The 26576-nt window shown below is 39.0% G+C and overlaps 1 protein-coding gene and 1 long non-coding RNA gene across 10 annotated transcripts in view; one reads left to right on the top strand and one right to left on the bottom strand.

The window, feature by feature from the left end:
- ankrd44 (ankyrin repeat domain 44) overlaps nt 1-16941 on the top strand; it is a 161321-nt gene extending 144380 nt beyond the window's left edge. For 7 of the 9 annotated variants that reach the window (XM_048533843.2, XM_048533846.2, XM_048533845.2 and 4 more), the window contains 6 exons: nt 3912-3995; nt 5089-5234; nt 7394-7476; nt 9923-10005; nt 13864-13955; nt 14170-16941. In XM_048533843.2, coding sequence (XP_048389800.1) covers nt 3912-3995; nt 5089-5234; nt 7394-7476; nt 9923-10005; nt 13864-13955; nt 14170-14450 — 769 coding nt within the window. In that variant the 3' untranslated portion in view covers nt 14451-16941. The remainder of the gene's footprint in view (nt 1-3911; nt 3996-5088; nt 5235-7393; nt 7477-9922; nt 10006-13863; nt 13956-14169) is intronic. The other 2 variants (XM_048533852.2, XM_048533851.2) reach the window with 2 other exon arrangements.
- On the bottom strand, nt 1204-26508 carry LOC125453838 (uncharacterized). Its single transcript, XR_007247869.1, has 3 exons — nt 26408-26508; nt 1565-1757; nt 1204-1443 (listed from the first exon to the last, which is right to left on the bottom strand). It is a non-coding gene; the product is annotated as an uncharacterized LOC125453838 (long non-coding RNA).
- Nucleotides 26509-26576: the final 68 nt, after the last annotated feature.

Below are 26576 nucleotides of genomic sequence, written 5' to 3' on the forward strand. Positions count from 1 at the left end.
GTTAAATACTTAGTTTAACTCCCGAGTAACTATTCAACATACCCTGTACACCTCCACAGACGAATGTTAATTAAATCTCCCTGTTCTCTCTTTTATACGTTGTTTTGTGATTGCATTTTTGTCTTCTGTTATGTTTGTGAAGTCAAAGGGATCTATTACAAAACATCAAAGCAACTTAATTTTTGTATTTTTAATGGATTTGTATTTTTAACTTGTTTGGATTAGGCTATGTAATGGATTATTGTTTTGAAATTTTGTTTTTAATGAGTATCAGTCTGATGGTGAGATCTTCAAGTTATCTGTTGGTTGTAAGATATGATGATCAAGTAAATTTCAACAAATTACCATAGTACAAAACTGTCTGAAATTCACACTTTTAATTCCAGAGTTGACAAAGTCATCCATTATCATTTGTTTTAAAGATATTTGTTGCTGTCATTGGCTTTTAAACTGGAGAAGCTATTTGCTAGCAATGGCATCCTATATTTGAGCAAAAAGAAATTCTTAAACTGCGTTCCATGCGTAGTGGAGATTTTAACTATTTAAAATTTGTGGAATTACAGACAAATGGAAATATATTGGAGCCAAAACATAAGTGAGACATTTGGCACCATCTGTCTATGTTGACATTGTTCCTTGTTATTAAATAATTACCCCCTCAATTGCTCGATCTAAAATCTAATTTCTGAGACTTCCAATCATTTTCCCTCCCTGACCTAAATCTCATAATTTTATGTCTCTGGCCTTATTCTTGAATTCTCAGTGACTCCATGCCATTTGTTTCTGTTTACTCAGTCCCTTCTTTTTATAAAGATGATGTTGATCTTTAGATGTTTCTCATTTCACATGAAATGTGGCATAAAGAAATACGGTTAGTCAGCAAAATTTTATTCCAGAGAGCAGCAGAAGACACTGATTAAAGTTGTTCAGCGCCTGAATTTTGCAGTTAAATATGCAGAATGTGAGTTCAGTAAATTATTATGTGGCTGTAATACTGAATCGTTTTAGCCTAACATTGACACTACGTTGAAGTAGTAATGACACAGTGTGGAGCTGATGGAACACAGCAGGCCAGGCAGCATCAGAGGAGCAGGAAAGTTGACGTTTTGGATCACGCCCCTTCTTCAGAACACTTTTCTGAAGAAATGTCCTGACCCAAAACATTAACTTGCCTGCTCCTCTGATGCTGCCTGGCCTGCTGTGTTCCATCAGCTCCACACTGTGTTATCTCTGACTCCAGCATCGGCAGTTCTTACTACCCCTACATTGAGTTGGGTGCTTTTCAGTGACTTAAACATTATACATCTGTGCAATAACGTTGTTACATTTCAGATTCTTTTTCCTTCTGCTATGCAAGCATTTGTAATTGTACATTGCTGTTGTTTGTAGAGTGCCCCCGCATGGCGATTCAAAAATCGGCCTTTATAGATAAGGACATTCTTTCTAAAAATAAATTTGAGAGTTGATAAATAAATCATCATTGTAATTCTGAATCACACAGAAAAGTATCTGATGCATTTGTAGAGTCTGAGAAATGCTAATTCAGCTCAGATTTCATACTCACCTGTTGCTCAAACTTGTACAGATCCACTGGCCACATTATTAATGGGGATGCAATGTGACTGAGAAGGACTAACAGTTGCATTGAATGTGGGTTGCAGAGGTCTTGGTAGATTTCATGTCTGGACAGCTACTGGACTAGTTATAGCTCTTCAGTTTCCTGCAGTTTTCACCTTTCAGTGCCAAAACCCTGCCAACTATGAAGGAATGAGAGATCAGTACTTGAGTGGAATGGTACTGGTCAAGGTCAGCCCCAGTTGTGGCATGTACCAGACACACATATTTCAGATTACAGGCGTTTGCAATTACAGCAGTGGGAATAAATGAGCTTGTGATCATGGTGGAGAATGCCAGACATCCCTCTGAGTAATTGGGGGAGCATTCTAACTCCTCCTGGCCTATTTAAACTGTTGTAAAATACTTGCCTTCAAGACATCCCTCCATAAAAGTAACAACAGGGATATACATGTTAGGTTAGGGATACAATATCCACTTTAATTAGAAATAAAACAGATCCTGTTGCATATTTTGAAGTAAGGGAATTTAATATCAAGACTGCTGAACACTTGATTCAACAGAGATAACAAGGTGTAGAGCTGGATGAACATAGCAGGCCAAGCAGCATCAGAGGAGCTGGAAAGTTGATGTTTTGGGCCTAGACCCCCCTCCACAAATTGTTAACAAGGCATTTAACACACTTGCCTTCATTACTCAGACCATTGAGTGTTCGGAGTTGGGATGTCATGTTGAAGTTCTACAGGACATTGGTGAGTCCACTTTTGTAGTACTGTGTGCAGTTGTGGTCGCCTTGCTATAGAAAGGATTTGATTCATTTGGAGAGGGTTCAAAATAGGTATTACTGGGCCTGGAGGGTTTGAGTTATACGGAGAGGCTGGATAGGCTTGGACTTGTTTCATTGAAGCATAGGTGGTGACCTTATCAGAGGGGTATAAAATGAGGGCAGTTATCTTCCTTCCTGCCCCATTTTGACTCCCCCAGCTCTGGGTGCCACAATTTGGAAGGACAGAATTGTGGGGGGACAGGGTAATTGTGGGGGTGAACAATTACTTGGGGTACAGGTTCAGTGTGCAGCAGGGTAGGGGAATTTAAGAGATGTGCAAGTCATGTTTTTCATACAAAAGTTGGTGAGTGCCTGGAACATACTGCCAGATGAGGTGGTGGAAACAGGCATAATAGCAGCGTTCAAGAAACACCTGGACAAATACATGAATAGGAAGGGAAGAGAAGGATACGGATCATGTAAGTGGAGACAGTTTTAGTATAGAAGGGCAAAATGCATCAGCCCAGGCTTAGAGGGCCAAAGGGCCTGTTCCTGTGCTGTTTTGTTCTTTATTCATGAGGGGCACAGCTAAGGCGAATAGTCAAGTTCTTTTCCCTACAGTAAGGAGTTAAAGCCTGGTGGGGCATATTTTTAAGGTGACAGGAGAAAGACTTCACAGTGACCTGAGGGCTAATTTTTTTTTCCACATGGAAGGAGGTTTGTATGTGAAATGAACTGCCAGAGGAAGTGACATATGCAGGTACAGTTACTTATAAGATATTTGGATAAGTATTGTGGTGGTCCATAGTACATGAATAGGAAAGGTTTCAAGAGAGATATGGGCCTATCCCAGGCAAGTGGGACTGAATTTGTTCGGGAAACTTGGTCAGCATGGACAAGTTCTGTTTCTATGCTGTTTGATTCTATGAATAATTAAAAATGAAATCATTCTGAATTCATGTCACTTCTGAAAATTTCTAAAAATGTTCTTTTTCAAAGAGCAAATTTGGCCCCACAACCGCATATTTTATTCATTCCATGCCTGTTCTTCATTTTCTCTCACTCAACTGCATGTTGTGTATTCTTCATCTCTAACCTGGCTCATTCTGAAGGCTGTGCTTCTTTTCAACAGTCTGTATGCTACATTGAATTGACTGGCAACTGGCATTTACTGGGTTATTCTCTCATGATTGCAGATACATTTTGTCCTGAGTTGCTAATTCACCAAATTAACATGACCATATTTAATTCCAGTCTTTGAGCAGAAACATCTTGCATTTATGCTTTCTTTATTATGCTATTAAATATTGAATATTGCTATTAAATACTGATCAAACGGGTGCAGAAGACATAAGTTAGTGAAAATATCATCTTGGAATCTCATCAGGAGGGAATTTTTCACTCTCCTATTTAGAGTATCTTGTCAACTGCAGTAGAAATGCAATTGTTAAGGATTTTCAAAATATAGTTGAATGCAGTTATGAACACTAGAGTATGAGTGAAATGAGATTTGATAGACCAAGAACTTTTGCTGTTCCAGCATAACCCAACAGTTTTCCTTTGCTTACAGAATAAATGACCGTGAAAATTGTGCAGAAATGTTAATTGAAGCTTTAGGTGCTAGAGTTGTTGATTCCAGAGATGCCCAAGGAAGGTATGAGAATCTTGTTTTTTCAATCATTGCACAACCCTATTTGGAACAAAAAAGCGTTTCAAGTATCAGTTAAATTCTTGCTTGAGATGTTAAAATCAAACTGAAACTTAATATGTTGCTTGAAAGCTGTCACGTTACATAGTACAGTTGGAACTCCTTTCCTCTGAACTATTCTGGAATTGCTTTGTGATCTCGACAGTTAAGTTTATAAAGGTACAGGCTTCAGGAGAAAAAGGGAGCTTCACTTGGTGAATGTTTCATACCTTATACAAATTTTGCTTCTTCAGTGTAAATATGACTTAAAATTGATATTATTCATGATCTTTATTTCTTGCCATTATGCTGTTCAGCTATATAATTTCCTTTTCATAAAATCAAATATTTTTGAATATTGCTTTTGAAGTTCTGATTTGTACTATAATGGTGTACTGGTATTTCCAAGCATAGATCTAAAACTCTGAAAAAACTTGAAAGTTTTTGAGATGGGAACTGAGTGGCGCTATCCCTGTCCCTCTGGATTTTGATGCTGGTGCAATCTAGCCCAATGGGACAACATCTTATGTTTTCTATCCAGAATCATTTCTAAAATGAGTTTGAGTTTCAGTCAAGTTCCTTGTGGACATTGGCATTGTGGGCATTATAACAAATTAGCTAGTTCAAGTGGAGAAGCCTTTGGTTGGTTGATGTTGCCAGTGAGAAAAACATTGTTACCCTGTTGCAGTAAGTGTTATTACTTAAGTAAGTTTGCAACCGAGGCATCTTGTAGGTCCAGAGTCGAAGGAGTTTTATATTGCATAGATTTGGATTGGTTAACACTGAGATTATGTACCTTAAATTATAAATCACTAATAGTACTGCCTTTAAGTAAAATGGACAATTGTGAGAAAGAAGACTGATTACAGATTGGCACCATTTGTAGTTCACTTCTCAATCTTCAGCCTTCAGTCCAGGCAAACAACATCCAAAATGTTAACTGGCATATATGATGCCATATGATGGAGTCTAAATGGCACTGATTCTGTGTCATTTCAATAAATTGTTTTGTGCATTGATACTTTGAGTTAAATAATTTGGTCTGGTATTGTATTTTTAGAACTCCTCTTCATGCAGCTGCTTTTACAGACCATGTGGAGTGTTTGCAATTGCTGTTAAGTCATGGTGCACAAGTGAACCCTGTTGATAAGTCAGGGAAAACTCCATTAATGATGGCAGCTGAAAATGGACAATGTGGAGCTGTAGGTATGTAACCTTGAATTTTGTTCGTTTTCCAAAAATGGTTTCACTGGTACAGCAGAAAATAAGGTTATTTTTGCCTTCTCTCAAAACACTTGTCGCCAGATATTTCCTTGAGTAGTCAAGAATACAATTATGTTACACGGTCCAAGCATGTTTCAGGTTTCTGCCAAATCAAGCCACATTAATTAGTACACTCTAAGCCATTTCACCATTCAAGGCCACTCAATTCAATATGATCATGGCTACTCGTCCAACAATACCATGTTTCATATTTCACCCTGTTATCCTTTGATTTATTAACCCTAAAATCTTTATCTCTATTCTCCCTTGTAAAAATTAAATGTTTTGGCCTCAACCACTTTGTCGGTGATTTCCACAAGTTCACCACTGTATGAAGAGAATTATCATTGTCATAGTCCTAAATGTATACTCCAGATCCTTCGACCATAACTCCTGTTTCTGGACTCTCTGGTTATTGGGAACATCCTGAGCTTACCCTGTCTAGTCCTGTTAGAATTTTATAGGTTCGTGCCTTTAGACCATCTGCATTGAGAATGCTGCATGTAGTCAGGTAGTGTGTCTATTTGACATCATTCTGCTTTCAAAGCATCATATTTGTAATAGGACCCATCCCTTGTTTTTGTTGGATAGAAATGGTGTTCAAGGGTATGGGGTGAAAGGCAGGCAATTGGCGTTAGGTGATGATAATTTAAAGAGCTGGTGAAGGTACGATGCGCTGAATGACTGTCCTTTGCACCACAAAGGTAGAATGAGGTGACTTTCACATAGTTCTTTTGGTTTTTGACTATTATGTCGCATTATTGTCAATCTTTAGATTAGATTCCCTACAGTGTGGAAACAGGCCCTTCGGCCCAACAAGTCCACACCACCCCTTGATATGTCCCACACAGACCCATCCCCCTATAACCCACACACCCCTGAATACTACGGGAAATTTAGCGTGGCCAATCCACCTCACCTGCACATTTTTGGACTGTATGAGGAAACCGGAGCAAACCCACGCAGACACGGGGAGAACGTGCAAACTCCGCACAGACAGTCGCCCCAGGCTGGAATTGAACCCAGGTTACCAGTGCTGTGAGGCTGCAGTGCTAACCACTGAGCCAACGTTCCTCCACAGTTTGGTAGCTGATCAGTTAAACCTGTGTTTTCGCTGGTGATACAAGTACTTTTAAAAGTGTTTGCGTGCTAGTTTTTTTGTCCCCCACTCCCCAAGCAGAGAGGGTTGGTCCTGTCTGAGGTCTCTAAGAAGCCTGAAAACTGATTGCAACTGTTCTGTGACAAACCACAATTTACCTATCAAAATTGTTGCTCAGTGTTTTTTTAAACCCAAAGGTATATGGTACAAGCATGTCTCTTAAAGGTGTCAAATGCAGTTTCTATGAATGTTATGTCACCTGTGTAACAAGTAAATGCACATCACACAGTTGCACGCTTCTTTTGAATTTTTTTTTAAAAAAACTAATTCATTCCTTGCAACACAGCAGGGCCAAAAATTCCATTTCACAGTTTATATTTCCAGAAAAAAAAGATGCAGGTTGTCTTGACAACGTATTCATGGCTGAGTTAGATTTTCAATCTTCAAGGAAGTCTAGGATTAAGGGGAATAAGCACGAGAGAAAGTGGTGTAGAGGCCAAATAGTGTACTTCTCCTATTTCTTATATTCGCCTGGAAGCAGCCATAATGGTGTTGTCACTGGCTGTCCAGCTGGCAGATGAGGCTGTTGCTTCAGCCAGTGACTCCAACCAATTGCTTCTGATCAAACAAAGTCTCAGTTTCTCTTAAAGGAAAATATCATTGTAAACACCATCTATGGCATATATCCTTTCGAGCATCTGTGTGCATGTACTCTTTTTAAAACAAAACTCTCAATGTCCATTGTTTATACTAATTAGTGACTAGTGAACCAAGCAATTAGTGGGGCATCTGGCAAATGTGTTTTTAATATTGTTATTATTGTAATGCGTGTAACAAATTTTTGGTTGACACTGAATCCAAAAAAAGTCGTACAGGTCTTGATTTCTCTGATTACCAGTTCTATTGACTTAAGTAGCTTGAATTTTAATGTGAAAATTATGGTGCAAATGGACTTTGATCACTCCTTTCCAAGTCACTTTTTAACAATATTTTTCCATTTCAGAGATCTTGGTAAACAGTGCGAATGCTGACTTAACTTCCAAAGACACCAACAAGAATACAGCTCTTCACTTGGCATGTAGCAAAGTAAGAACAAGAAAATCTTATTTGACCTATATTCAAACTTTATTGTGGATTCCATCTGAAACATTGTAATTTTCAGAGGTGGAAAACCACCATACAACTTCCAAATGAATTATTTTCTTCCTAAGCCCTGTGTATTAGCACCTACACTTTATGCACATCATTCTGATCCATGCTATTTTAAACTAATCTTTTCGCACTCCACAGATTACATTTCTGTGGCCCCAGTGTAATAGCATTCATTGTATTGCAGATTATTTGGCCATCTCTATTATTGTTGATACTGTATTTTTCAATCATTAAGTGGACACTTCTGTGATACCTAAGGAAGAATAGTGGTGGATACTTTTATTAGTCTGATCTCTGAAATATGCTTCTAATGGGATGTTTATGTTCAGTTTAGCTAGCTTGGGGAGATGGAGTATAAAAGTAAGGAAATATACAGATCTTTAATGAGTGTACACCAAGAGTACTGCATGCAGTTTAAGGGGGGACAGATTTTCATTGTAGGCAGTTTACAGAACATGTACTAGATTAATCCCCAGATGAAAGAATTTTCTCATTGGTTAGCACTGCCTCTCAATGCCAGGGACCTGGGTTTGATTCCAGCCTTGGGCGACACACTTTTTGGAGTCAGCGTCAGAGAAATGTACAGTACAAAAACAGACCTTTTGGTCCAACTCATCCATGCTAACCAGATGTCCCAAACTGATCTGGTCCTATTTGCCAACATTTGGCCCATATCTCTCTAAACCCTTTCAATTCATATACTCATCCAGATGCCTTTTAAATGTTATTGTACCAGCCTTCTCCACTTCCTCCAATGGCTCATTCTATACATGCACCACGCTCTGCGTTTTTAAAAAAAAAAGTGCCCTCTAGCCCCTTTTAAATCTTTCCCCTCTCACCTTAAACATGAAGTTTGCACATTCTCCCTGTGTCTTGTGATTTCCTCCTGGTGCTCTGGTTTTTTTTCATAGTCCAAAGATGTGTGGGTTAACTGAATTTGTCATGCCAAACTGCTTTGTAGTGTCCTAGGATGTGCAAGCTAAGCGAATTAGCGGGATTACGGGGATAGGGTCAGGAACTAGATTTAGGTGGGATGCTGTTCAGAAGCTCGGTGCAGACTTTATGGGCTGAATGGCCATTTTCATCAGGTTCGACTTCCTCTTCTGAACTCCAAAGAGGATGAGAGGTGATCTTAATGGATCACGTAAGATACTGAAAGGGCTTGACAAGCTAGATCCTGTAAGGATGTCCCTTTCATGAAGGAAGTGGAAGAGTTACGTAAGATCATAATAGAATGCAGTCCAAAAGAGTAATATGATTCAATAATTTTAAACCTATGAGCAGTAGAGCTAATTGGGTTTAATGTACAGATTCATTCCACTACCTAAATTTGCATAAACTGTGAAAGTGCTGGGAAATTCCAGCAGGACCGGAAACATCCATGGAGTATGAAATGAAGTTCATGTTTTGAGTAACATAACAGTTCTCTAGAACCCGTCCTACCAGGAGCATTGTGTGAAGACTCCCAGTTTTGTGTCCCAGAAGAGTTATATTCAATGAAATGTGTTCTGGATAAACTGTACATAGTTGCAGTTAATTCAGATATCGTTGGTCTGCACAGAATGGTGCAAAAATGATGTTTAATAAATTGCAAAAATATCTAGCAGTATATCTTTATTTTACTGTGGAATATCATAGCTTCGTCTTATCTTCAATATTCTTATCCTTGCATATCTCTTCTAAATATGTTCATTCATGCTGTGATATGAATAGTAGGGCAATTGCATTCTGCAGTTTCTCAACCAAAATGTCCTTTACTCATGTGCCTGAATTTGAACAGGCAGTTATGGGAGTGAGTTTGACTTTGGTTGAATTATGGTCAAGTCTAATCTTTTCCTGTACAGTTTCCAAACACAATTGCTAGCCAGCGTCATTATTGAGAAAGTATGATGGAAATCTATCAGACTTTGTGCTTTCCTAGACCAGGAGTGCTGACACAATGCCCACAAATGCTGCCCTGTCAAAAATCAGCTGATTCACCACTTACTGATCCTAGAACTTTCTGGTGCTAAATATTACGGCCTTTGGGAGCATATTTAGTGTCTTAATTAAATGCCACACCTGTAGGAAATAAAATGTTAAATGTAATATGATGAATACATGAAATAACTTGTTAGCTGGACTGTTAAATCAGATTTTGTTTTAGCGTTTGGTAGAAGTTCAAAGCTTTTGATTCAACTGCAATGGGAACTGCAGAGTAAGAACTGAACACCTGGAACTGAAATCTATTAGGGATGTGGAACAGGAAATGATGCTGATATGGTTCAAAACCAACAAATAAGTGGAAAAAAACTTTAAGTAGTTAAAGCTGAAATGCATGATTATGGTGTATGCAGAGTATGTACAGCTTAATGTTATGAATTGTGTTCGTTTCTGGCAGGGTCATGAAAAATGTGCCTTGTTCATTCTTGAGAAGATGGATGGTGCAAGCCTTATTAATGCAACAAACAATGCATTGCAAACGTAAGTCGTAATATTTAAGTAAATCTCTTTTTTTTAAAAATAGTTCAAAATGATTGTTTTGGAGAGAAGGTATTTTGTGGAGTCTGAGGGAAGAGAATGATTTTCAGAATGCAGACAAATGCTGAAGCATGTCGGAAATCTTTCAAGCTAGCTAAAGTTAACACATGAAGTAGCAACCTTACAGGTATTTTTAATCAATTTGTTGAGGGATGTTATGGCACACCTATGGAGCAGGTGCAAATTGAATCTGGGTCTTTGGACCCAGAGGTACCGACACTACCACTGTGCCACAAGAGCACGAAATGCTGAGTTCTAGACTTGTTATGAAGATTTGCACAACACAGTTATGCAGACTTTCCACTGGCCAGCATAGATTGGGGTTGCGTTTTGGGGTGCTGCAGAAACCCCTTCATAGCAGACTCTGAAGAAGTTGCCTGGGAAATTTTATGGTGCTTTGGTAATTCCTCAATGTCTAGACTCCTCTGAAAGGTGCCATAAAATTGAGGATTCAAATGGTTCTGCTGCAGTAAAGTAAAATAATTACTCAGGAAAAGCTGTATTATTAAATACATGGTCTAAATCCTTAATAACTGTTAAACTGACCCCTTACTTGCTTCGCCTGATCCCAAATACATAATCTTTTCTTCCTCTTGACCCTTACATGATATTCCCAGCACCTGTCCCCCACCTGTTTATCTTCAATTGAAAACCACCAATTTGCCACTGCTCCCAACCTCCAGAATTCCCCCTGTAAACTTCTCAGCCTCTCTTCCCTCCTGTAACATATTTCTTTCTTAAAATCCAAGCAAATAGTTTTATTGAGTCCAATGCCCAATTTTATTTGACTATATTCCTACGAACCACTTTGGGATATTTTCCTACATTGAAGATGTTATGTACATTTAAGTTGCTGTTTATTAATTTTCTGGTAAATGTATTTCTCACTTCCTGAACATTATTGCCTTTTATAATTTTTTTCAGTTTTCACCAGGCCCATTGTAAATATGGGGATTGTGGATGAGGTGAAAAACAAAATCATACTGCAGTGATAAAACTGATCTGAAAGCTGCAGTTTAAACAAAAAAAATAATTTTCAGGATGTGGTGTTAATGACTCACCCAGCATTTCATGTCCATCTATAGTTTCCCCCAAAAAGGTGGTGAAGACCCACCTTCTTGAACTGTTAACAATTTGTCTGGTCAAGTCATGTCCATATTGCTGTTTTGTGGAGAATCTCAGGACATCAACACATGGATGAAGAAGGAATGGTGAAATAAATTCAAATTGGGATAGTGGGTGGAGAGGGAACTTAGATAGTGTTAGTGTTACTATGCATAGTAACTGGCGTTGTCCTTCTCTGAGTGGAGGTTATAATATTTTGAATGCCTGAAGAAACCTTGAAGAATCCTGGAAATGGGGTATGCAATGCAATCAATGAAGCTGGTAGTGAAGGCCAATGTTTAGAGTGGTGTATAAAGTATTGATTGAACTCCTTTGACCTGAATGGTGCTGAGCTTGAATGTTGTTGCCTGCTAATACCACAAGCTGTAAGCTATCCTCCAAGTTGCATGTAGTTCTGACTTGCAACTATGTTACATTTCCTTTGTTATTCTTTGCTGAGTCAAAATCCTGGAACCACCTCCCAAACAGCACTGCAGGTGTACTTAGCCATCACGTTGACTGTGATGGTTCAAGAATGTGATTGTCATTCAATTTCTTGAGGGTAATTCAGGAAGATCAATAAATATTGGCATGACCGGAAATATCAGATCTTCAAAAATTTATGAAGTTAAGTTGAAGAGAATTTTGCAAGTTCACTATGTGGATGCCATGTACTGATTTAGTGTTTAGGTCAGAGCTGAAAGATCCTTCTAAATTGGTTGATTGCAGCTTAGGTGGATTAGCCATGGGAAATGCAGGGTTACAGAGATAGAGTAGGGGGTAGACCTGGGTGGGATGCTCTTCAGAGGGTCAGTGTGACTCAGTGAGTTGAATGGCCTGCTTTGACATTGTAGGGATTCTATGATTTTTCTGTCTTAGCTATTCAACCATAATGATGCAACCAACACTGTCAGTTAGGCTAAGTAGGTGTGCCAGGTTCTTTTCCCTGAAGGACTTTAATGAACTGATTTTTACGATCTAACAGCTTACTTATTTACTTTTACTGTCACCAGTTCTTTTAAAAAAAATTTTTCTTTAAACTGAATTCAAAAGTAGGATTTGACTAATGTCCCCTGGATTTTTAAATCAGGTGTCTGCTCTGCAACTTTGAAACCTTGATGCTACTGTTCTGGTAAATCAGTGACAATTGTTGATTATTATAGTGCTGGATTTTCATCCCCACGGGAGTTGTTTTAGCATATTAAGCTAGTTTCCCCATTTCTGTCTGGCTTCAGGTTGTTTTTGCAGAGGCAAGATTATGACCACCCGGCTACCTGTATACAGAAAGCTCATTAGGAGCTTAATTAAGGTCAAATGAAAGAGACTGAAATTTTCCAGCCAGTTTTCAATTTGCTGTCTTGCGTTGCATTAGTTGTGTCACTACCTGTGAACCAGGAGGCCCATGTTTAAATCCCACCTACTTCAGAGGTGGGTTGTAACATTTCTCAGCAGGTTATTTGGAAGAATATCAATTTCCTGCATCAGGCACCAGTACACCACACCTGGAGGTGGACACCCAGCAAAAGCGCACGATCCAGCATTTCAACCACATAGAGACCCTCCTTGCCTGTCTGGCTGAAAGAGCAGGTGTCCTGGCAGTTAAGTTGCTTTGATAATTCAAGTCTTAAAGTCAGACAGAAGACATCTCCTTATTGAAGTACCCTTTTCATTGTCCATATTTTATGATAGCTGCTATGATACCAGCTGATGGCAATGTAGGTCTGGTCAGATCCTGGAATGAAAACTGGTTTCATAGATCATATACTTAATGTCTTTCAGTTACATAATGTGACAGTTCGTCAGATGCATTCATTTACACATCCCTCAACACTATGGGCAATTTTTAATGGCCAACCCACCTAGCCTGCACATTTTTGGACTGTGGGAGGAAACTGGAGGAAACCCACGCAGACGCTGGGGGAATGTGCAAACTGCACACAGACAGTCACCCAAGGATGGAATCGAACCTGGGTCTCTGGCACTGTAAGGCAGCAGTGCTAACCACTGAGCCACCATGTCACCCCAAATTTTTAAATTGTTTCACAGAATTGACCAAAATCCATGTCCTCCAAATGGTATCAACATATATGTTTATCACACAGCTAGCTGCTCTGAAAAATAATGAGGTTTCATTTTGGCTGCATATCTTTGAGACTCTACCCAGCTTGATTAGACAGAATACTTGTCTCCATGCTAATTAAGTGAGGTTCTTATGAAATGACTGTATCACCCCACCCACTCTGGACCCAAAACTAGTCCCGATGTGTTTTCCAACACCAGAAGGAAAATCCAGTCTATATCTTTAATAGAGTAAATATCCTAACATACTGGACACTGATCTGTATAAGAAGCATAAGGAGAAGATTTTGAGAAGCTTTTGGAGTATAGCAGAAGAATATAACACTTAGCTGCAATCTTATTTGCACTGCCCATGCTCAAATACTGTTCCATTTTATTGCTGTTTTGCTGATCAATGTTGTTTAAATGTACATTTTCACCCTTGCTCATCTCTGGGTTGGCATGGCACTTAAGTGATCCTTTCAACTATATGTTAAATAAAATTTGGCTTTTTTTCATTGTGATATGAGCACCACCCAGCTGTAAGGTTGGATAAGTATAAAGCTGGCCGACCCTTATTGATAACGTTGTCAATTTTAACTTGTTAATTTAACTTATATGTTAAATATGTACTTTCAGACCACTTCACATAGCCGCACGGAATGGACTTAAAAAAGTTGTGCATAATTTACTCAGCAAAGGTGCAAGCGTTCTTGCTGTGGATGAAAATGGTATGTGTCAGTTGCTGCTCTCAGTTTATTCAATACCCCACCAGAAATAACAATTCAATACTGTAATACCTCTAAATGTCTAACTGAAAGCACTCGAATTTGGCATGACTTAAACAATAGAAGCATATCTTTTGAAAACACCGGTCTTACCTCCCTTTTTATTTCTGCATTTGCCTCATATACTAACCTTTCCCTTGTCTGCTTTTGTGCCCAGGTCACACCCCAGCCCTGGCTTGTGCTCCTAACAAAGATGTGGCTGACTGTTTGGCACTCATTTTGGCTACCATGATGCCTTTCTGTCCTACCAGCACAATGACGTCCTTCAGCATCAGTCTAACAAAAAATGGTAGTCTGAACACACCTCTGTCTTATGATTCCCCTAATATGGATAGCAACTTAAATTCTTTCAACAAACAGTTGTATAACCGTGTAGGAAAAATGGATAGAGGTCAGGAAGATGATGACGAAAATGATTCAGACTCTGAGACATTCTGATTGGTTTTAGAAAGCTTGACACGCATGAGAAAAGTTTTAATTTGTCATTCAATTGAAGATTACAGACGATCTCTCAATCACTGCATATTAAAAAAGCACTTATTTGAAGGCACTTTTCTTACAGGATTTAAGAGGAAAGCAGAATCTTGGAATATTGATTCGTAGAGGACTATTGAGTAGGGCACAAGATTTGCTAATGCTCAAATCTGCCAGAAGTTGGCATTTTCATACTCTCTGGGACATTTTATGCAAATTTGTGGTATTTGGGCAGCAAATTTTGCTACATGCAGTATCTCTGGAAATTTATGGGCTTTGTCATGACTATTTTTCCATGCCAAATTGCTTGCCCTACAGTGAGATATTATAACTTTGACAAATTAGCACAAGCATGCATTTTGCACTTCCTGTTAAAAACTTGTGATAATAGAGTTGTTAGGAACTAACCATACACCTGAGCCGTTAACTACTGATAAACTATGAATGACCCTGTCCCAGGTTGCAGTGTCAAGTATTCATAAGTTAGAAGAAAACCTGATGGCACCCTTTTATTTTAAATGTACCAGTGACTTTAGGTGACTGTTCTATTAGCAGAATAATATTTCATACCTTTTTTATACAGCCTCCATTGGCAGCCTTTAAACAATGTATAGCAATTTTGTTTAAATCTACCCATCTGTAGGATGAAGAGAGTAACTGCCACAAAGAACAGATCTGATGAAATTTGCTTCATCTGCCAAAGCTTAATATGTTAAATGGACCTATTCTTTCACCTGTGACAGGAACTCAGCAGGTGGAATAACAAGTTCTTTGTGACTGGCCAATGATGCCAAATGGACCAAACATGCTACAGATTGGGACTGACTGTTTTCATTCTTTTAAACTTAAAATCTTTTTTTAATCATAATATTTTCATAGCTACATTGAAGTAGTCTGTTTCAGTAAACAATACAGTATTTGAAATACAAAAAATGCATTTCACATAACTGAGATCAGATATTGTTAGATTAAAAATCAGCAAGATAAAGCTTCAGAAATTACAAAACCTTATTTGGAAACTATTACATTGCTCTTTGTGGTGGCTGAAAAATTACTGCAACCTTGCTATTTTGACTTAAAGCACTGAAAAACTTGTAAGAAACCTTAATTGTCTTGTTACGGTAGTACTGTATGTAGCTGACCACGCAGATAAAATTCAAGAGACCTCTGATATGAAATTGCTTTAATGCAATTAAGTACCATATCATATTAAAGCACTGAAATTTGAAGGAAAAATGCCAAAAGTAATAGTCATGTCTGGAGAAGACAAGTGTTTTGTTAACTAACTTTAGTAAAAGCTTACAGCCACAATATCATTTTGGACCCATCTGCTTCTCCATTTTACTTAGTGAAATGAAATCAGCTGGTGACTTCTATATTGTGGCTATTTTATAAATACATTTTTTGTTTGTGTATTTAAAGTTGACTTGTTTGAATCAGTGGGATACAAAATTAATACATTTTTAAGTGCACAATTTAAGCGTTACTGATGTACTTTTGAACTTTTTATAGTTTTTAATATAAACATGGAAAAAAAACCTGACAAAATAAATACTGGAACTTTGAGATCCATTGCATTGTGATTGGCAATCTTTGTAGCAAATGCTTTCACTTGGGTTGATATCAAATACTATTTTGTTTTTGTTGCTTTATGAAATAGTTAGTGCCTTTCTGCTCATGAGTACTTTCCAGATGGTTTCCAAATATCTTACAGAACTGTACTAATTAATACCCAAGCAATAATGTTAATTTAAATTTTGAATTTAAAATGAATGTAAAATTTTCTTTTTAAAGGTTCAAAACATCTGAATGAAGAGTGCTTTGTTCATTAAACCATCATGGATTGTTTTTGCAGTGTTGTAGATTGCTGTAGGTCTTGTGAAGACTTAGCTTATCATTAATTTGGAAAAGGGCATTTATAAATTTGACAATCTGTGTATTTTAAAACCATAAAAACAATTATTTGTGGAAGCTTATGCAGTGGCCCATTCATTTAAAACACCTATATCTTCCATTTGGTAATCTTGTTGACTTATATGCTTTAGCATGTGCAATATGTCTTGTTATGGTATAGTATGGTATCATGATACAGTGACAGTGTTATATTTTGTTTTATGCAGTGAATGTGTAACAATCTAGTGAAAATGAAAATGTGCAGTGGAAGCAGTAGTCTATGGAAATTTTATGTATTTGGTCATATTTCTACAGTTTAGAGGGTATAAATTTAAAGACTTTTTTTGATGTACTTCAAGACTGTCAAAGTGTAAGAAGTAAATCCAAATCAATTTAAATCCAGCCTGGACCTCAAGCACACTTTGCTCTTAGACTTTTGTGAACTACTGAATGCTTCAGTCATGTATAGAAGTACTTATTGTAAACTACTTTTTTTTAATTAAAAGCATTCAGATGCTGTATATTTTTATGAAAATAAAGGGTACAGATGCTGATGCATTAAGTTGATTTACTTTGTCTTTCTTGATATGCTTTCTGCATTTAACTCTTTAACAATTTTAGCCAAAAATGTTTAAATTTGATCCTTTGTCCATTTCATTGAGAAGCTTGCTGAGGCTGTTTCAACATTAATTTCTACTTAATGCTTACTAATTTAAAAATCAACTGTTTGGGGTCAATTTTGAGTTCTCTTGTCAGTATTAATTGGGTGGTAACAGCTTCAGTGGGGTCATGCCTTACGCAGCCCCATCACTAGTGATTCCTGTTGATATAAAAATGAAGGTTCTTTGACGTGAGTGTTGTACTTGATTCTGATTAGACCCAAAGGTGAGGAATAATAAAGAGGTTTGTTAAAAATGAGTCTTGATTTTTTTATTTGTGGGTCCTAGAAAAGAGAGGTGTCCTCCTGGCCTGTGGGAATAATCTGAGCCCCTGCTGGGGGCTCATGATTGTGAATCCTTTGGTAAGCTGCATCGTGTGCCTGTTCTAACTTGCAGCTTGAGTAGAAAGTGTAAATAAGGCCAGAATTAATATCTTGCAGCCAATTTGCTGCCGGAATGAGTGATTCAACATAGGTTGACTGTCCAAAAGTTAAATTTATTTTTTTTCAAACTATATCTTGGACTCCACCTTTTTCCTTAACTTTGCATTGAATAAAAAATATTATTGCATTAAATTTAAAATTTAATACTTTCTTTTCTCCTGAAAGTGATTTATGTTAGTTTTTTAAAAAAATTTATCCATTCATGGGATGAGGGCATTGCTGGCTAGGCAAGCATTTAATGACCATCTTTATTCACCCAGAGGGCAGTTAAGAGCTTACCACATTGCTATAGGTCTGGAGTCACATGTAGGCCAGACTAGGTGAGGACAGCAGATTCCTTTCTTAGAGGACATTACTGAACCAGATGGATTTTTCCTAAAAATCAACAATGGATTCATGGTCATCATTAGACTCTCAATCCCAGATTTTTTATTGAATTTAAATTCCACGATCTACTGTGGCAGGATTCAAACCCGGTTTCCAGAACATTGCCAGGGTCTGCTGCATTGACAATCCAGTGATAATACCACCAGGCCATCGACTACCCTTGCAGGGTATCATGAGAACCAGCAGTCATATCATATCTTGCTTAATTTTCCATTCTTAACCTGAGTAGTGAGTGTCAGGATGTTCTGTTTGGTCGCAATGATATTCTCTACTTGGACTCAGAGTTGACTAATTTTAAACAGCAGTTTCAAAAAACAGACTAATACGTTGTATGAAATTAAACAGTAAGCAACTAATACAATCTACATTTCCATTAAGTCATGTTCAAGTTGGTAAAACTTGTAATCTTTCACACATGAACTTCCAACCAGCCTGGGGGCTCTTCCGTATGTAAAATTAAATAGAGATTTAAGAGACAATTTTAGCTGTATTTGTGGGCAGTACGGTGGCTGGACAGTTAGGACTGCCACCTCATAGCACCAGGGACCTAGATTCGATACCTCGTGCTCTGGGTCCCTCCCACAATCCAAAGATGTGTAGGGGAGGCTGTGGGAGATGCTGGACTACAGGGATAGGGTAGTGCTGAGGTCTGGGTGGGATATTTTTTGGCAGCTCAGTGTGGACTTGGCATGCTTCCACACTGTAGATATTCTATGTATATTAGGTGATAAGGGTGTGTCTTAAGTAAGCAACTCTAGTTGGCAGTTTGAAGAGGACTTTTGAAATATATTAGAAAACTTTCTGGGCCACTGCCAAAGCTGACTGACTTATTCCAGAAAGTCTGAGAGGACTTCATCTAAAAACAATAGGGATATGCTACTCCACCTTTTTGAGCATGTTATATGCAAAATGCAAAGTTTAGAATTGAATCCTATGATAACAGTTAAACTTGTCGATTGTGGGAAACCTCATCTGATTCACATGTTCAGCAGGGAACAAAACTGCAGCCTCTATGTTCTAGCCTACATGGTCCAGACCCACAAAAATTTGTTTCAGCAATTTGAGATGAGCAATAAATGTTGAACATACTATGAATAAACATTGCTAGGAGAAAGGGAGAACTTGGTCATATGCATCTTTTTGTGGGTCCCCCTTTGTAGGATGAATGGCAGGAGGAAATGTGACCAGGGACAGTAACGCTACCCGCTGCAGGTTAGGAATAAGAAGGGCAATATGGACTGCCCTCTGTTTGCAAGTACAGGAAATCTCTTCTGTGGGCCTCTCTTCCAGCAAATACCTCCAAGGCCATGTCACTCAACCTTTACATTGCTCTCCAATCCAAATGGTAATGATTGGCAATTCTGAATCAAAATTGTCTGCTTAAACTAGACTTCCAAACAGATCTTTCTCATTAACACAACACTCACTTACCATCTGTTTTTCCCCCCTTCCCCCAAAACAAGATTATTCAATTTAAATTTAAAAAAAGCAATAAGATAGATGTTTGAGGGGGAAGAATATAAAATGATCGTGGGAGATTGGGTTTTCAAGATTGAACATCAGGACAAGGGGTCCACACAGCCTCTTGTGCAATTGTTTGTATTATTACATGAAAATTCTCCCTTGGTGGTTTTTGAATGCAAAGAGTGAATCTAAAATGTTATGCTGAGCTGAGTTTATGATTTTGAAAAACGCTGAACTGACAGCCCTCACAAAATCTCTTTGATTCAGGTTTATCCACCATCCAATTTTAACTTAGGAAGTTGAAGTATAAATTAGCTTTACCTAAGATTCCAGTTAGAGTTCTCACCTTCACGTGGATCAGTCTGTGTGTATTAGTAATGTATTAGTCTGTGTAACTAAAAACTAAGGACCTGAATGTGTTATGACATACAAATTGGGGAAAACTCTGCTGGGGCATTTTGGATATGATTTCAAGAGGATTGTCAGTGAGTTCTAGAACTATGAATAATTATAGGTGGTGTTATGATTTCGGTACAGACTATATGGTTATTATTTACAATCAAAATATTGTTCTAAAATAAGAGCATAAATATGAATGTCTACATGTTTTAATGTTACTGTACAAGATAACATAAACTTAACATGGTCACATACTTAAATTGAGCTTCTTAACTCAAATTTCCTTCTGCACTCATTTAAGTCACATAACCCACCCTCAAAAAAAACGGAAGAATAACCACTTGTTGTGAGTACTGTTTCAACAATTCATATCAAGACTAAGATTCTTGGATCTTTCAATTACTTACAGTAAAGTTGTGCCATCACATTTCTCCCTATTAAAACTGTGTCACGAGCAACTCAGTACTCGCAGTCAATCAAATTTGATCTTGCAGCTGGTATCAGTCTAGTTCTTGTCACTTCCCTCCCTCTCTCCTGGTCCCACCTTTTACTCCCACCATCTCTCTTGTCCTCCCCCTTTGTCTCTCTTCCATCCCCACTCCCTGCCTTCTCTTCCATTTTCTTTTGCTCTCTCCTGCTTTCTTTTCCTTAACTCCTCCTTTCTCATAGATGTTTACAGCACAGAGGAGGCCATTCAGCATCGCAGAAAATCTTCTATAATGATTTGACCAGAACTGCAGCAGTCTTCCAGTTGTGGTCTCACCAGCATTTTATACTATTCCAGCATAATCACCCTGTTCCGGTAATCTGTGTTTTAGCTAATTTTAAAAAAAAGTATTTTGCATGCCTTCTTAACTACCTTACCTAACTCTCCTACTACTTTCACTGATCAATGGATATGCACGCCAAGGCTGCTCTGATCTTCAGTTCTTTGCAGGGTCTTGCCATTCACTGTGTAATCTCTTGCCTTGTTAGGCCTCTTCAAGTGTATTACCTCACACTTATATCTATTTTCTGTTTAAAAATCTCTCTTCAACTGCTCTGCCCACCTGAAAGCTTATTAATATCCTTCTGTGGTTTACAGCTATCTACCCTATTAATTTTTGTGTCATCCGCAATTGTCTTGATCATACTCCAAATTTAAGTTCCAATTCCAATTATTAATGCCCACCACAAATATCAAAACCTCAGCATTGATCCATGCTGAAACCCACGAGAAAAAGATTTTCAGTCACAGAAACGTTCATCTACCATCACCCTCTGCTTTCTGACTCTAAGCCAATTTTGGATCCCATGGCCTCTTACTTTTTAACCAGTCTGCCATGAGGGACGGGATCTAAATCCTTGCTGAAGTCCATATAGACCAAATTAAAGCATTATCCTGACTACACTTCTGGTTACCTCCTTAAAACATTCTACCAAATTTGTCAAACACCTTAACAAATCCATGCTGACTACCCAATTAATCCATGCCTTGCCTAGGGCAGATATATTCTGCTGTCACAACTCTTGCTAATAGCTTTCCTATCACTGAGGTTAGTTTGACTGGCCTATAACTTTCTGGTCTATCCTTTTTTAAAAAATAATTAGCAGTTTATCCAGTACTCTGGCCTATGGCCACAGGATTTGAGAATTACTGCCAGGGCCTCTATTATCTCCTCTCTTGTCTTCCTCAGTAGCCTGGGATATATCTTGTCTGGGCCTCTGGGTTTATCCACTTTGAAGATTGTGGACCCCACTAGTTGTTCCTCTCTTGCTGTTGATTTACTCTAATTTTTCCACTGAGTTGCACTCAGCCATCTTTACCTGCATTGCCCTCTTCCATGAAGGCTGATGCAAAGTATTCATTGAAGATCGTGCCTATGTCTTCCAGGCCCACACATCGATTACCTCTATTGTCACTAATAGACCCTACTGTCTTGCCCTTTATGCTATACTAAGTATATAAGTTATACTAGTATAACTATACTAATTTACTTTTTAAGACTTTGCATGAAACTGTATTAAGCCCTCAGTAACTGCAGTATCCCTCACTTTCACTCTTCCCTCTCACCATTTTCCATCTAGTATGAATCTGATTAACCTTCTCTGAACTTCTCCATTGCACTTACATCATTCCTTAAATGAAGTGATTAATACTGTACACTGTAGAGTAGGGGATGGAGTAGATGGAGCCCATAAAGGGAGAAGAATAGATAGACAGACAAAGAAATGGAGAGTGATAAGCTAGGGAAGGAGAAAAGCTGATAATGTGGACCATAAGTAGGTAGAAATGGGTTGGCTGTGCTGAAACCAGCCTGGTGTTATGACATGAGACAACAAAGTGTGGAGCTGGATGAACGCAGCAGGCCGAGCAGCATCTTGGGACCACAAAAGCTGATGTTTCAGGCCTAGACCCTTCATCAGAAGAGGGGGATGGCGGGAGGGTTCTGCTCATGACATGGGCTGGGCGTGAGACTGGACCACAGAATGAGATGTTCAGTTTCTAAAATTATTGAACTCAGTATTGAGTCCTGAAAGCTGTAGGGTCCCAAATGGAAAACGTGATGTTCTTCTATCATGTGCTGAGCTTTATTGGAGCACTGCAGCAGGCCCAAGACAGAAATGTTGGCTAGGGAACATAGTCATGTGTAAGTGGCAGGCAATTGAAAACTTGGGGTCATTTTTATCACTATAACGTAGGTGTTTTGCAAAGTGGCTTCCTAGTCTGCATTTCCCAAATATACAGGAGTCCACATTGTGAGCAGCAAATAGACTAGATTGAGTGAGGTGCAGATATATTGCTGTTTATTCTGGAAGCTATGTCTGGGACCTTGCATTGTGAGGGGGGGAAAGAGGTAAGTGGGCAAGTGTTACACTTCCTGTGACTGCATGGGAAGATGGGGAAATGTTGGAGAGTGGACCAGGGTGCCCGAGAGGGAATGGACCCTGTGAAATGCTGACAAGGGAGGGAAGGAGAATGCGTCTCTGGCAGTAACATCCTGCTAGAGGTGATGGAAATGGCAGCTAATGATTCTTTGGATGCACACGCTGGTGGGGGGAGTGGGGGAGAGGCAGGCAAGTGAGGACCGGGGTACTCTATTAGTGTTGTGGGTGGGAATGGAAGGGGTAAAGGTAGAAGTGTGGGAAATGGGTTGGACATAGCTAAGGACCCTATCAACCACAGTCGCAGTGAATCCTCAGTTGTGGAAGGTGGCATCACTAGAACAGATGCAACAGAGCCAGGACACTGTCAAAATGGAATAGAGTCCTGACAGGGTGTGAGAATGTGGGGTTTGGTGGTCAGCCTATCCCTGGAAATGGAAAGTTTTTTCCCATTAATTCATTCATGGCATGAGGGTGTTCGTGGCTAGGCCAGCATTTATTGCCCATCACTAATTGCCCAGAGGGCAGCTATGAGTCAACCATTTTGCTGCGGGTCTGGAGTCATATGTAGGTCAGACCAGGTAAGGATGGCAGTTGCCCTCCCTAAAGGACATTAGTGAACCAGATGGGTTTTTTCAAAAACCAGCAATGGATTCACCGTCATCGTTAGACTCATAATTCCAGGTATTTACCTGCCACGGCAGGATTCGAACCCAAATTCCCAGAACATCATCTGGGTCTCTGGATTAACAATCTAGCAAATATACTACTCGGCCATTGCCTCCCCTAGGAGGAAGGAAGGGGGGAGTTGGAGATGGAACAGTGTGACAGTGAGAGCAGGGTGGAAATTGGACGTGAAATTGATTATTTTTTTTCCAGGTCTGAATAAGAAAGGGAAACAGCACCACTGATGTCATCGATTTAGCAGAGAGAGACTTTTGGGGGAGGAACCCAAGTAAAATTGGAATAAATAATTTTCTGCACACACCACACACAGACAGGCGTGACTGGGGCCCATCAAGGCATCCATGGCCACCCCTTTGATCTGAAGAGAGTGACAGGAGTTAAAGGAGAAGTTTTTGAAAGTGACAGTGAGCTTGACTAGGCAAGAGTGTGGTGGTGGATGGGAACGGTTCAGGTCTTTCTTCTAGGAAGAAACAGCACTAAGACCATCCTAACAGGCGATGGGTGTCTGGAGGGATTGCATTCATGGTGAAGAGGATGCGGTTGGTGCCCACAAACTGGAAACTTTGAAACTGATGTTAATGTCAGAAGAATCACAGGCTGAACTACAGGATTTCACTGATACTGTGCATGCTTCAGAGTGTCAACAGATGCAGCCTTAACTGGATACAAGAAAAACATCACACGCCTGGCCACCAACTTTAGGAGGTGTTGTAAATTCCTAGTTTATGATTCATGTTATTTAGAATAAAAGTTATAACTGCAATTGAAATGACCTTGGAGTATAACACTTAAGTGTGGAGCGATATTGACTTCAGAAGTTAACAAGTAGAAAGGTAAGATCATAATACAGTAGGTGTGCACACTGAAACTAACAAAATTGGATATATGACATCTGCAATCCTTGTAATAAAGACAGACCAGCAAGATGCTTTTGTTTTGAGTTTAGTTTTAGTTTAGAGGCATTCATAATTCTAGTATGTTATCAAAACCCATTTCTTTCATTAAATCTAAAGACAATTTTAAATAAGAGACACTTAAACTAAGGTTATTCCTGAGGATATTTCAAAACATGCTACATCATCAGAAATGTACTTGGAATTTATAGGGTCTTTCTGGTCTCAATTTATCTGGGTGTCTGCTGACAGAGTTGGTTGCAGCTTGCTGATAACTGAGAGAAGATAGCCAAACTAAATGAGTTAGTTAGGCCTGCACTAGAAGCAGAATAAGACATAAAGGGTACAGAAGATTTTTACGAGACTTGTTGCAGGGATTACAGTTATGTGCATAGACTGGAGAGTCTGTATTTTTAAAAATAATTTTAATTTGAAATCAGGCCAACAAAAAATCTTGGAATTTTTTCACAATTACATAACTGCATCCAAACTTTCCAATAGGCAAGAGGATTTGTTTTCTGGAATTACAAACTCTATTTTGTTCCTAAATTGTCCTGCTTCTATTCAATCAAAGCATGTATGTAATAATAGATTATCAAATGTTTTTAGGTCCTCCGCTTCTGGTTGCTTGGATCAGCATGAAGTAATAATTAAACCATTACCAGAACTTTGTTCATTAACTCATACATCTCCTGTTAAGTTGCCAGCTGCCACAATTGACTAAACATTAAAGACAACTTTGAGGAGTTAAGTGTTCATACATTAATCACTTATTGTGATTTCTTTCTGTTCCAGTTGATTATTAATCACTGTTTAAGAGATAACAATTCAGGCAATTAACAATCTTCATTGATGAATGATCATTACCTGAAACATTAGCTGTTTCTCCCCACACAGATGATATCAGACCTACTGAGTAAATTTGCTGCCATTTTGTTTTCAATTCATTTTTGTTAACTGACATAAAAATAAAGCTATCTTAATACAGTGACAGTCACCATGTGTTGGAGAGAACCTATTAGTGTGACAGACGCTATTTAGATTTGCAGTCTTCTGATGAAACTCTCTGTCACCAAGAGTGGATAACATAGCCTGTAAGGAATGTAGAAGATAATGTCAAAATGTAGGGATGATATACTGAATTAGCTTTAACTTCTTCCCCCGGAAGTGACTGCAGTCCTCCCATTAATTTTGTCAGTGTTGGCTATGAATGAAATGTTGAACCAAATTTTCATCTGCCTTCTCAAGTGGACATAGCAGATTTCATGACATTAACTGAAGAAGGGCAGTGAAGCCTTCCTGATGTCCTAGTGAATATTTAGCCATTACCCAATATCAACTTCAAAAAAACAACAAAGTTGATCTGGTCACATATCACATTGCTATTTTGAGATCTTGCTGAGCACAAGATCACTGCTCTACTTCTAAAAGACTACAAGAGTGATGACATTCATAAAATGATATAATTGTCTGGAAAAGGCTTTGGAATGACCTGAGATTATGAAACAGATACATGCAATTCATTTCATTCTGTTTTCTAGTCGCAGACAGGTAATCCAGGTAAAGTGGCATTTCACCTGTATCCCCTCCAATCTTGGGCACTGTATTTGCTGCACCCAATGTGGCCTACTCTACATGGGAGAAACCAAACACAGACTGGGTGGCCACTTTGTGGAATACCTCCGCTCTGTGTGCAAGCAGGATCCCAGCCTTCCTGTAGCTGGTCATTTTAACACAGCGTCCTGCTCGCGTGCCCTCTCTGTCCTTGACATGCTGCAGTGTTCCAGTGAATCACAGCCCAAACTGGAGGGATGACATCTGAAGAAATGGTTCACAATTTAAAGGTGTTGAGCTCAGTCTAAGTTCAGAAGGCTGTAAAGTGCCTGGTTTTCATAGAATCATTCTATGAAAACTAGGCACTTTACAGCCTTCTGAACATGTACTGAGCTCAATACCTTTAAATTGTGAACCATTTCTTCACTTTTCTTTAGCTTGTTATCGTGGCCCTCCTTCCCTCCCCCATCCCAGATACCATCCTTTCAAGTCTGGCACTTAGACACACCATTGTTTTCCTATGCTCATATTCCCATCACTTAGCCTGAACTATCAACATTTCTTCTCCACCAGCATCCTACACCCACTATGAACACACTACCCGACTCTTCCTCAAACTAATGCATAAATGCTGTCTCCTCCACACCACTTCAGCTCTGATGAAAAGTCATCCACACCTGAAACACTGGCTGGCTCTCTCCCTCCACACATACTATCTCACCCACTGTAATCTTCAGCACTTGGTTGCTCTCAGTCCAAAGTGGCGAGTCTGGCGTCGTGACGTCTCCACGCCGCGCTGCGGGGGCCGACCCAACGTGTTCGCCGTCCCCGTCTACTGATTCGGCG

This window comes from Stegostoma tigrinum, chromosome 7 (genome assembly GCF_030684315.1).
Source record: "Stegostoma tigrinum isolate sSteTig4 chromosome 7, sSteTig4.hap1, whole genome shotgun sequence".
Lineage (NCBI taxonomy): Eukaryota > Metazoa > Chordata > Chondrichthyes > Orectolobiformes > Stegostomatidae > Stegostoma > Stegostoma tigrinum.